This window comes from Acinonyx jubatus, chromosome A3, assembly GCF_027475565.1.
Source record: "Acinonyx jubatus isolate Ajub_Pintada_27869175 chromosome A3, VMU_Ajub_asm_v1.0, whole genome shotgun sequence".
Classification (NCBI taxonomy): domain Eukaryota; kingdom Metazoa; phylum Chordata; class Mammalia; order Carnivora; family Felidae; genus Acinonyx; species Acinonyx jubatus.
The window spans coordinates 89541936-89555219 of NC_069388.1; the positions used below are offsets into that span (position 1 = coordinate 89541936).

A 13284-nucleotide genomic window follows, 5' to 3' on the forward strand; every position below is an offset into this window, starting at 1 on the left:
AACCATTGTTGTTTTAATATAATTTTGAATTTTGGGGGTGACTTTTAATTAGGTTCTTTGCATCTATGTTTGTAAATGGAATTGGCCTGAAGATTTGTTTTTGAAGTTCTCTGTCAGTTTTTTACAATTATGTTGTGCCAAATGCATATAACAAATTATCAAGTTCTCCATATGGGTCTGAACTCTTGAAGAGCTTATAGGGTATTTGAAAGAATTTCTCTGCAAAAATTTTGGTACCAGTGCCTTTTATAAATGTAATTCTTGAGCAGTATTTTCATCCCTCTCCCCTCGAGCAGCATCAATTTGATATTTGTGGTTTTGTAGGAAATCATCCATTTTTATCTTACTGTGAGTTACACTTTCTGGCCTGTGTGTGCTTTGTCCTCAGTCTAAGAGCAGCTGCTTTTGGAAGCTGATGGTGGCAGCCCAAAGGAATCTCCAACTGGGGTGGGGGGTTCCCATCTTTCTCAGGCCTACACTTTCCTCTCCTAATTAGGGGCTGCTAGTTTATGTCTTGCCCATGACAGTGCTTGGTGGCTGCCTCCTCTTTGGCTCTTTCTGCACAGTGTCTACCAGAAAACCGAGTGAAATTTCTGGCATTTGTATGGCAACCTTCCTAGTTTCTGCATTAATGCAGGCTTTTTTCCCCCTCCTCCTCCTCCTTCTTCCTTACTTTGCCCACTCTAATTTCTTTATGGAGTCAAGGTTGAGGGATTGTTTTTATGCTACCATCTTTCCCTGAAGTGTTAATGTACTTTTCATTCTTGGTTTAACTGCTTTTCATCAATAGCTGAGACAATACCAGGGGACCTCAGCTGTATCTATAAATGTAGCAGGTGTCAGGGGAGGAGATTAATCATAACAGCTAGCATAAACAATCAGTCCTGGAAACACGAACATGCTGACACCCCTTTGGCCAAGGCCTGGAAGAGCTTGGCAAAGGATACACATTTCTTTCCTTTCGTTTATTTGTGAAATAGTCAAGGAGGTGGAAAATTTGAGAAGTAATGTTGCAGGTACGTTTTCTGATATTCCCTTTCCCCCTCTTATTCTGTCAATTAGTTGACTTTCAGTTTTCAGTGCTGTTAATGAAATTAAAGATCTGTATAAATAGGGGCGCCTGGGTGGCTCAGTCGGTTGGGCATCTGACTTCGGCTCAGGTCATGATCTCGCGGTCCGTGAGTTCGAGCCCCGCGTCGGGCTCTGTGCTGACAGCTCAGAACCTGGAGCCTGTTTTGGATTCTGTGTCTCCCTCTCTCTCTGACCTTCCCCCATTCATGCTCTGTCTCTCTCTCTCTGTCTCAAAAATGAATAAACGTTAAAAAAAAAAAGATCTGTATAAATATAAAAATTTCAGCTAATTTCTGATGATGGAGTGTAACACATAAAAGACAAAATGCTGCAAAAAAATAACAACACATATTTTTATAGTCTTTGTTACAACTGGTACTTATAGAGAATTATATTAGAGTTAATATATACACATTCATGTACACTTCTACAAATTTTCTAAGTAATTAGAGTCATGAATGATGCTATTTTCTGGCATCACCTCCTTTCCCAGTACTACTGATAATATTTGGAATTCAGGATAGGCATGTCTTACTTCTTGCTACAACTCTACTGCATCGTTCGGTACATACAAGTTTAATTAATAGAAAATGATATATGACCAATATTAATAAATGATTCAGGAAAACTGAAATTCCCCTGGCTGTCTCAATCTTGTTCTTTTGGATGTCTTTCTCATTTTTCATCCTCATTACAGACTTTTTCTTGGCCTTGATGGTGGGCCCTCTGATAAAGAAATGTTGGCTCATTCATCTTCCTTGTCCTCAGGGGCCTTGCCCCTTCTGGGACCACTGCAAACTGACAGCCTGTATAGCATCCTCAAGTGTGAGTTTGGCTCTGAATGACTTTGAAAGCTATGGCACATTCCTCCGTGTTTTAACAGAACGGGGAAGTCTATGCATTTTTCAAAGCCAGTGGTTTCTTTTTTATACTTGTCCTTTCATGTGCATTTTTCTAGACCAGGAGGAGTCACTTTGGGTCACCCAGGAAGCCAGTCAATCCACTCCCCCTTCATAGGACTTCCTGGGCAGTGTCACAGTTCACCAGAGCAGCCGCAGCAAAGCCGGCAGCTTGCAAATTATGGCAGGATTCCATTACAGATGATGATAGTATTGCATTAATAATGAGCCCACATCTTCACTTTCATCAATGTTACAACATTAGGATATTTTCTATAACCATGCATTGTAAAAATAAACAGAATGGCAGAGGACCCTGAAGTAGTGCCCGCAAGGATCTAGGAATATAGCTAGAAGCAGCTTGTTTTAAAGCTTAGTGTTTTGGAGGCGCCTGGGTGGCTCAGTTGGTTAAGTATCTGACTTCAGCTCAGGTCATGATTTCATGGTTTGTGAGTTCCAGCCCTGCATCGGGCTTTGTGCTGGCAGTGTAGAGCCTACTTAGGATTCTCTCTCTCCCTCTCTCTCTCTGCCCCTACCCTACTTGTGCTCTCTCTCTCAAAGTAAATAAATAAACTTAAAAAAGCTTAGTGTTTTATCTTAAGTCAGCTAAAAGAACCCACTGGAGTAATTAATTTTCAAAGAGCAGATTAGTTAACAAAATTATTATTTATGCACACATTTAAACATATGGGTATATGTTTTCATATCAGGTTGTAGAAACATGTTTAATGACACAGGTAATCATTTATGATATGGTAAATGAAATAAGCAGATAATAAGATGTATATACAAATTATCCATTTTATGAAAAGATATTCAACCCTACTCATAATAAGAAAAATGCAAATTTTTAACTATAATGGGCAAAAACCTAAAAGTTTGACAATACAGTACTCTGTTGGTAGGGCTACAGAGAAACAGGGACTCTCATACACTATTTGTGAGAATGTAAATTAGTACAATCCCATGTGAAGGGCAAATGTCAAAATTAAAATGTTATATATCTTTGACTCAGAATTCCATTTTTGGAATTTTTTGGCTATGGATAGCCTGACATGATACATGTAAAAGTTATCCATGGCAGCACTCTGTAATAACAAAAGACTGGAGACAATCCAAAGTCCACCAGAAGTGATGGCTTAAATAACACTGTACATTTGTAGCATGGAGTACTATGTAGCTGAGAAAAAGAATATAGAAGCTCTTCATGAACTGACATGGAAATATCTCTGAGATATATTAAATTAAAAAAATAGGGTACAGAACAATGTGCATAATAAGCTACATTTTGTGTTACAGAGAGGGAGACAATCTATATTTGTACTGACTTGTATGTATGTAAAACACTTCAAAAGAAACTAAGAACAGTAGTTCCCTAGAGATGGAATAAAAGACTGGAAGAATATTCATCAAAATGTTAGAGCCTTTGATAAATGATGGGCATGTGGGTGATTAAAGAAATTATAGGACTTTTCAGTATACTCCATGACATTTTTGTATTTTAAAATGCAAAATACAGTTTTAAATGATTTTCCATGGCACAAAAACAGAAACATAGACCAATGGAATAGAATAGAAACCCCAGAACTAGACTCACAAACGTATGGCCAACTAATCTTTGACAAAGCAGGAAAGAACATCCAATGGAAAAAAGACAGTCTCTTTAACAAATGGTGCTGGGAGAACTGGACAGCAACATGCAGAAGGTTGAAACTAGACCACTTTCTCACACCATTCACAAAAATAAACTCAAAATGGATAAAGGACCTGAATGTGAGACAGGAAACCATCAAAACCCTAGAGGAGAAAGCAGGAAAAGACCTCTCTGACCTCAGCCGTAGCAATCTCTTCCTCGACACATCCCCAAAGGCAAGGGAATTAAAAGCAAAAATGAACTACTGGGACCTTATGAAGATAAAAAGCTTCTACACAGCAAAGGAAACAACCAACAAAACTGAAAGGCAACCAACGGAATGGGAAAAGATATTTGCAAATGACATATCGGACAAAGGGCTAGTATCCAAAATCTACAAAGAGTTCACCAAACTCCACACCCGAAAAACAAATAATCCAGTGAAGAAATGGGCAGAAAACATGAATAGACACTTCTCTAAAGAAGACATCCGGATGGCCAACAGGCACATGAAAAGATGCTCAACGTCGCTCCTTATCAGGGAAATACAAATCAAAACCACACTCAGATACCACCTCACGCCAGTCAGAGTGGCCAAAATGAACAAATCAGGAGACTATAGATGCTGGAGAGGATGTGGAGAAACGGGAACCCTCTTGCACTGTTGGTGGGAATGCAAATTGGTGCAACCGCTCTGGAAAGCAGTGTGGAGGTTCCTCAGAAAATTAAAAATAGACCTACCCTATGACCTAGCAATAGCACTGCTAGGAATTTACCCAAGGGATACAGGAGTCCTGATGCATAGGGGCACTTGTACCCCAATGTTTATAGCAGCACTCTCAACAATAGCCAAATTATGGAAAGAGCCTAAATGTCCATCAACTGATGAATGGATAAAGAAATTGTGGTTTATATACACAATGGAGTACTACATGGCAATGAGAAAGAACGAAATATGGCCCTGTGTAGCAACGTGGATGGAACTGGAGAGTGTGATGCTAAGTGAAATAAGCCATACAGAGAAAGGTAGATACCATATGTCTTCACTCTTATGTGGATCCTGAGAAACTTAACAGAAACTCATGGGGGAGGGGAAGGAAAATAAAAAAGAGGTTAGAGTGAGAGAGAGCTTAAAAACTGAGAACAAACTGAGGGTTGATGGGGGGTGGGAGGGAGGGGAGGGTGGGTGATGGGTATTGCGGTGGGCACCTTTTGGGATGAGCACTGGGTGTTTTATGGAAACCAATTTGACAATAAATTTCATGTATTGAAAAAAATGATTTTCCAGGAAATTGACCAAGTCTATCTGTAGCATTTTGTAGCCCAGAGGTACATGCTTATGAATATAGCAGCAAGGGATCAGGGCTGTGGAGACTGTCTGGGTCTTATTTTCTGGTGAACATTTGTCTCTCCCATCAGGGACAACATCTGTCCTATATTCTCTTGAACAAATTGGGAAAATTCCAGGTGGGCTTAAGCATAAAAGTCAGCAAGGCAAAATGCACGAGGTCAAGTAAACATGAGAATAAAGTTGGCTTATTCAAAGGTAAATACTTATGAATAGTATCATTCCAGGCAAAATCCCACACCTCAAAAGGTAGTTTCTTATGAAGGAACTCTTAGGATTGTCCCAATGAGAGCAGTTTCTTGGGAGCTTGTAAAACCAAAACCCTTTGAATAAGATTTAATTTTAAGTTAAAAAATATGAAACATACATTCCAGAAAAAGTGGATGAAAAAAATTACCTGGTGTTAGGAGTAATTTTTAAGCAAACACTCATGCTACTACTATCTAGCTCAAGAAATATAATAGTGCCCGCCCCTCAGAAGCACCTCTAAGTGCATCTTCTTGATCACACCCCTTTCCTCCCATGAGAGATAAACATGTCGTTGCTTTCATGGTCCCTACCTCTTTGTTTGCATTTATAGTTTTGCCACCTACTGATGTGTCCTTGAAGATGTACTTTCATTTTGTTTTAAAATTTTTGTTTGTAAGGGCCATCCATGTTGCATGGAAATACATTTTGTTCATTGTATTAATTACATAGTATTCTGTTACATGCTTGTACCACAATTTTTACCCATCGTACTGATGATGGACGTTTGGAGTATCTCCAATTCCAGGCATTAAAAAAAAACACTGATATGCTTTATATGCTAGATGTTTCTGGGTACATACATGCGTGAATTTCTCCAGGGCAATTACCCCTCAGTGAAACTGTGGGGTTATGGTGTATGGATAGTTTCTGCTTTTCTAGATACTACAAAACGTTTTCCAATATGGTTTTATCAATGTATACTTCTAGCAGTCTACAAAGGTTCTCATTGTTTCCTAATTACACCGAAAGTTCTAAATTCTTAGTGGAGTCTGACTTCTTAACATTTGCTAGTCTAATGGGTGTGCAGTAAGATGTCACTATGGTTTTAATTTATATTTGACTGGTGATGAATGAAGTTGTGTGCCTCCTCATGTATTATTGGTCATTTGGACATTTCTTTTTGTGAAGTGCATGTTCAGAGTTTTCCTTTTATTGGATTGCTTTTCTTTAATAGTGCTTAATTTAATCCATGTATTAATAAAGAATCTGAATGATGAATGATCAGGACTGGGGTTTCACCATGCAGCCAGAAGGCAAATGCAGCAATCTAAGATTTTTCACAAAACCCTTTTATATGATTAGCTGACACAGATTTTTCATCAGGCAAATTGGGCTTAAGCACCTGCCCACCATACTGCTGCCAGTCATCTGTCTGTGCATCCAGATCAATGAATGATGCTGATGGCTGTAGTTAACAGTCACCAGTCTCTTCTCCTGTGCCTGGCACTGGGCTAAGCATGTGCCTTATTTACTTCTCTCAATACCTCTTTGTGGAATGTTCCATTAGGCTTAGAGGCTTAAATAACTTGACTGTGATGACTCAACTAGAGTGTGATATGGCTGGGAGTTGATCCTTCATTTAACTCCAGAGCCCGTGTTCTTACTGTACTCATTATACTGTCTTAAATGAAGTTTCTTTCTGGTTTCAAATTTGGGATTATTGTGTGCTTTGGAAATGGCAATCAGTTTTAGTAGAAGAGAATATAAGGGAGTACTTAGTTTAGAGCTAGTAAAAAAATTCCCCCAAAATATATCATAATGCATTATGAAGGATATTGACAAAAAAATTGGCTTACATAAAGCTTACTATGCACTTGAGATATGTTCACTTCACTTCACAGTCTGTACGTGGATGGCAAATACGGATTCCTTTAACTTACTACTGCATCCATAAACAACTGACACATCTTGAATAGATAAAATCAGATGCTCTTCTCCAGACTCATTTTTTGAGGTTAAAATCATGAAATAAACATATGGTATTGTCTTTCTCTGACTTATTTCACTTACCATTATACTCTTTAGCTCCATCTGTGTTGTTGCAAATGGCAATATACCATTATTTTTTATGGCCAAATAATATTCCTCTGTGTGTGTGTGTGTGTGTGTGTGTACCTCACATTTTTATCCATTCACCCTCACTCATATATGGAATTTAAAAAACAAAACAAATGAGCAAAGGGGAAAAAAAGAGAGAGAGGGACAAACCAAGAAATTAGAGTGAACAAACTGAGGGTTACCAGAGGGGAGGTGGCTGTGAGGATGGGTGAAATAGGTAAGCACTTATCATGATGAGCACTAAGTAATATATAGAATTGTTGAATCACTGTTATGCTGTGTATCCCTGAAACAAACATAACACTGTATGTCAACTATATTGGAATTAAAATTTAAAACTTAATAAAAACAAATAAATAGAAAAGAAGTTAAAAAATCATGCAGTAAACAATGATGGCAAATCTAATCATGCATCCAGTACAGCCACCCTAAATTCTCAAAGCAAGGAAATAAGACAATCTGGCACACTTTGTTGAGTCTCAAAGGGCTTTCTAGTCATTAATAAGCATAAAACAGCAGAATGTTCAAAAGTATAACTTTAAATACTACTGTTTCTTGGACAAAACTCCAGAGATCTGTGGAAAAATAAACCTTTATTCCCACATTAAACTTTGAATTTGTTGGAAGATAAATGAACTATATTTTGAAGCAAAACTTTAGAAAGGTGACCAGACTTGGAAAAGATCTTGATAATCAAGAGCCATGCTATAGTCCACACAGTTGAGGGCAGTTTCTAAGCAGTTTATAATGGGATTTAATTCAGAGGGTTTTTATTTTTCCCTTTTCAGGGAACCTTCTGGTTTGAACACATTCACAGGCCCTGTATGGTTTGCAAAGCTATGTTCTTTCTCCCGCTGAGACCCCGCTCAGGCTTGTAGTGTCATTTGAAAGAATAATTTCCAATGTCTCCTTCTAGGCTGAGCATTAATCCCCCCACTGCTTGATCGATTAAATCCCACTGCCTGTGTCTGGAAGGCGAAGTCTGAGCTTTATGTATTGCTTTCTGGCAAGCCCCATTTCCATGCTCCCTGTACAGATGCACCAGTATAACTCTATGCAACAGGCTTTTGTACCCTCAAATCTTGGGGGCCAACAGGTAATGTCTCATGTAACCATCTAATCAGATTAAAGGCCTATAATGACTATACTGCTACCTGATGAATTCGGCTCGATAATAATATCTTGCCTTTTGTATGGCATTTAGTTGCTTACAAGGTGAGGATACATTATCTTGTTTGCTCTTCACAATAGTTGTTTATGGGAAGCGGTGTTTTATCATCTTGCATTTTAACAATGAGGGGAGATTGTTATCCTTGCCCAGAGTCACATAGGTGGTAATGGCAATCTTGTTATTAAAACATAGATCATCTGATTATTAACACCAGTGTACTTTTATGATTCACATAATAAACCCAAGATTGGAGGATTATAGAGAACTTTCAAAAGGACCCACATTATCCATGTGCTCTGAGTCCAGAAAACTGATGGTAATATAAATGTCACATTGCCGCTCACCTGGGCAGAATGAAACAAAGAATAAGCCATTTCAGTGTCACCTGTAGGAGAAGTAGGCTTGGAGAAAATTGCCAGGATTTCTTTGGAAAACCTTAAATGTGATCAGTCAGGCCCTGGAAGATAAGCAGGACTGCCTTATAGGAAACTTGTAACTCATAAGGTCTCAGTGCCCTGGCCTTGCCTTCCCGTGCATTTTGAATGCACCTGGAATGCATTTTCCCCACCTGGAAAGCCCTAGAGGATAGGTGGTTTGGCTTGGTTTTCCCCAGAGGCACATCCTGAGATAAAGATTCAAGTACAAGTGACTTGGTTAGGGGGAGAAAGAGATACTAGTAGGGAATGGGCCAGTGGTATAAGGAAAGGTGTGTCATTGAGCCAGCTGCCACTGGGGTGACTGGAGCTTAATCCCAAGACAAAACCTTGGATATAGTGTAAAACCCACACTTCAGAGACATCCCACTTGAAAGGTGAGGGAGCGGGGGTGTTCATACACCAACTCCTATCAGTTGTTGAGAGCTGCTGCGTGCAGGGGATAATTCCCCCACCTTCTGGCATGCTGAGCAAGAGGGTAGAGTAGTGTTCTATAGGTGAGCAAAAGGCTCCCAGGCAAAGCAATGCAGACACTGGCAGGGCAGAGTTGTTGGTAAATGGCGGGAGGATATGGAAGAACACTTGGAGGGTAGGCTATAACAGGATGCAAGTCTGACATTTTTTCTAATTTTCATTCAAAGTCCACAGTAGTATTTGGGATATAATAATCCCTTGATAATTATGGACATATCAACTTGACATCAAGAGTGGCTATGAGAAATGCTTATAGATGGACACTAAATCCTAACCAACAAAATAACATGAAAAGAAAGAAGAAATAAGAAAAGGCAAAAGAGGTACCAGGGAGTCACCCCTACTCACACTTTCTCATAAATCTTGTTGGGATGCTCTGGCCATTCAATCATGCACACCACTCTGTTGGGCATGGTCTCCGTGGTCGAATAGTAGCCCTGGGGGAAGGCCAGCAGGAGAGCCAGGACCCAGATGACACAGATGACCACCTTGGTGGCCGTGGCTGACAACCGGGGCTGGAGGGGATGGATGATGGCCATGTACCTGGAACAGAGAAGAAAGGACAAATTTTTGATTTGGTCACCAAAATTTGCATTAGTGATTAGCATTGTTCCTATCAATGAAAAATTCCAGGGAAACCTTTGACTTCTGATGATTTTTACAACTATTTTCTGATCCCTTTTTGCATATTCTATCTTTAAGTTTTATGACTCTTAGGACATAAACCCCTAAAATCCATGAGAAAAGTCATCCAGGTTCTTAAGTATTTTAGAGCCCATCTAGCAACATTCTAGGAGAGAAGTTTTCATCACTAGAACACTCATGGTCTATACCCAAGTATATATCAGTGGCCTACAGTAGAATTAGAAGAATAAGAACAATGTTGTAAATTTATTCAATATAAACACTACCTTTATCCTTTTTGGATTAAAGAATAATGCTGATAGAAATAGTGGTTTTTAAAGTCTTTATGTGGCAATTTAAAAGGCTGGCAACCTTATGTTGGTGTCTACAGTTTGAAGGAAAATGAATGTGTATGGTGAGAAAGTAGTAGCCTAACAGTAAAACATCAGCCCCTGGATAAATCTTCAAGTTGAAGTTCTTTGAACATCTACAAGTCAGTGTGTGGCTCACAACACATGCTTCACGGGGGAAAGTCTCCATTTGCTGAAACAGACACACTTAAGTTTATTGTAGTCCAGGGTAGATGGAACGTCTACCCTGAACAAAGTGAATGATGACCCAGGACTTGGAATTGCTTCCTCCTCCATCTCCTCTCACCTGGGATGGAGCACTGAATGGTGCCAGTTGAACAAGTGTGTCCACCTCTGAAATGCAGCAGAGATCTTAGGAATAATAAATATTCCAATCAGCATTTCATACCAATTATAATTCCATCAATTCTGCATCTTCCCTTTTGAAAGGCATCCTGCCCTGTGTGTTTTTCTTGCAAAATTTATGGATCCATCCCTTAAAATATGCATTTTTTTTTGTCAGAGTAGAAATTATATCTCACCCTGCCTTTGGGACTTAAATATTATCTGACAAAGCCTCATATGTGATTTTCTGACACACAGGTATTTCTGGCTCCTGTGGGACAGAATGGTCAATGGAGACTTCAGAAATGAGCAGACAAATAGCATCCCAGCTGTCAGCTGTCTGCACATAATTCCACATAATTCTTTTTCTACACTCTTTGGACTCCTAGGATCTGTAGGCCAGAACTGGTGCCACGGTTACAAGTAAAGCAATTTCATTCAGTATGTGCTCTACACATTCGCACTGGGCACCTGCTGCATGTGGAACACAGCTTTTCCTTCTTGGCTCCATGCTTCTAATTTCTTCAGGGAGAGTAGGCGCATAAATAAGCAGCCACAAAACATGACAGTGGGATATGTGACCTCAAGTGGTAATCTGATAAATACCTTAGAGCCTTACTGAGGGTGAGGAGGTAATCAAGTTGGTATGGCAGGGGGACTGCTGGAGGGGCTTAAAGAGGTGTGCTTGCTGGATTTGGGACAAATCTGCTGAGCGTCCAGCTTGAAGGGCCCGAAACATTCAGAGCCTTCCTCTCTTCTCTGTTATGATTAGATCTGACTCCCTATCTGGGGAGCTTGATGGCTCAGTTTTTGCGAAGGTTCGTTTGAGTGTCCTATCATAATTCTTAATTTTTTAAAGTTTATTTATTTATTTTGAGAGAGACAGAGAATGCGTGAGTGGGGGAGGGGCAGAGAGAGAGAGAGAGAGAGAGAGAGAGAGAGAGAGAGAGAATCCCAAGCAGGCTCCACACTGCCAGCACTGAGCCCGATGCTGGGCTTAAACCCACAAAACCAGGAGATCATGACCTGAGCTGAAACCAAGAGTTAGACACTTAACTGACTGAGCCACCCCGGTGTCCCATAATCCTAAACTTTAAAATATTTTTCTGGGGCGCCTAGGTGGCTCAGTTGGTTAAGCATCTGACTTCAGTTCAGGTCATGATCTCACAGTTCGTGAATTCAAGCCCCATGTCGAGCTCTGTGTTGACAGCTCAGGGCCTGGAGCCTGTTTCAAATTCTCTCTCTCTCTCTCTCTCTCTCTCTCTCTCTCTCTCTCTCTCTCTCTCCCCCTCCCCTGCTCATGCTCTGTCTCTCTCTCTGTCTCTCTCTCTATATCAAAAATAAATAAATAAATATTTTAAAAAATTAAAAAAATATAAAATACCTTTCTCTACATTTTCTTGCTAGGGACCTAGGCTTTCTTCTTTGGTCTTTTATAGTTATGCTCCTGAAGGTGTTCAGTGTGTGGAGGCTGGATATTAGGGTACTTCAGGTCAGCCTTTACATATATGATCAGAAGTGATAACCTTCAGGAAGGAACTCCCCAGAATATTCACCTTCTGCCTCTTTTGGAAAGTGAGCAAGCAGTCTGGAAGTCAGGAGAGAGTAGAATTAGGAATAGATTTGGAACAGATATTTTGGTGGGGGCAAGCAGTAATCTATAAATCTTTGGGCAAATCTCCTCAGTTGAGTTGGTGGCTATAAAGGTAATCATTCAGCTGTTCTCTAGAGCACCAAAAGGGCAAAGACGACTCTCAAGATACTGTGAATCAAGCATTGTCTGTCTTCTTTAGGTGACTTCAAGAGGCCATAGCTGTTTCCTAGTGAGGTCCACTACATAATAGACCTGATGACTTTCCATCCTTGGGGTGGTCTCCTGAAAAAAACCCTGAGAAGTCCTGGTTTCCCTCCTGAAGGAATTTCTTGCTGCCTGAAGGCAATGAAGCACTGGTTTTCTCTTCAGTCATGGGGTGGCAGTGGATAGGGAACCCAGAAACAGAGCCGGCAGAGGTGAACTGTGAAACCACTATTGTCCTTTCCGATTTGGTGAAGAGGTGGACCTGGATAGTCAAGGCCAGAATCTCTTTGAGTGTTTGCATTAGTTTAGGATTTCTTACTGGATCATTTCCCAGAGGCAAGATCTTTCCCCTACAAAGCTGGACACATAGCCATAAAGATGTCTTTCCTTTCCAGCACCATCCAGGCTTCTGCTCTCACTGTAGCTGTGCTATTCTCAGGCCTCCCAGGAGCTTGAGACCCCACAGAGGACAACGTGCTAATTATATTGCCCCCTTTTAATATTATCTCAAACGCAAGATTTTAATTTTCATTTCACTCAGCATAAACATTCAATCTTAAGTAAACATACCTTACAACCCATCCCCAACCCCTCATTGGTGATACACTGTTCAGAATCTAATGTGACTAGGGCTTAAGGGGAACTGCATCAGCATATTGGTGCTATAGCTCCAAATGGGTTGCAGAAAGTCATATTTTATCTTTATTGCAAAAATTACAACTTGGGAGCCCATTTCAGTTAACTCTGCCGTTTCTTGAGTGTAGGAGCCATTTCAGTGACAGATGAAAGCATTACACACATAAAGCCAGAGAGAATACAGAAGATTGGCCTTAAAAAATGTATGTATTTTCATTTGTTCAGAATAGAGCCATTTATAAATCTCTCTCTTTCCTTTCATTTTTTCTCCCCTTCCTTCTTTCTTTCTTTGGCAATCCTCACTTCTGGGGCTTAAGAGACACGCTTCTCTCTTATTTACACCAAACCTAGTACCACTCAGGTAACTTGTCCACTGATGAATGTGTGTTTTCTTTCCTGATGACCATTCTGAG

General features: G+C 40.0%; 1 protein-coding gene across 1 annotated transcript in view; it reads right to left on the bottom strand.

Moving 5' to 3' along the window:
• Positions 1-13284, bottom strand: part of TACR1 (tachykinin receptor 1) — a 143703-nt gene that overhangs the window by 59578 nt on the left and 70841 nt on the right. Inside the window, exon 2 of the mRNA XM_027072119.2 lies at positions 9467-9661. Within this exon, the coding sequence (XP_026927920.1) occupies positions 9467-9661 (195 nt within the window). The remainder of the gene's footprint in view (positions 1-9466; positions 9662-13284) is intronic.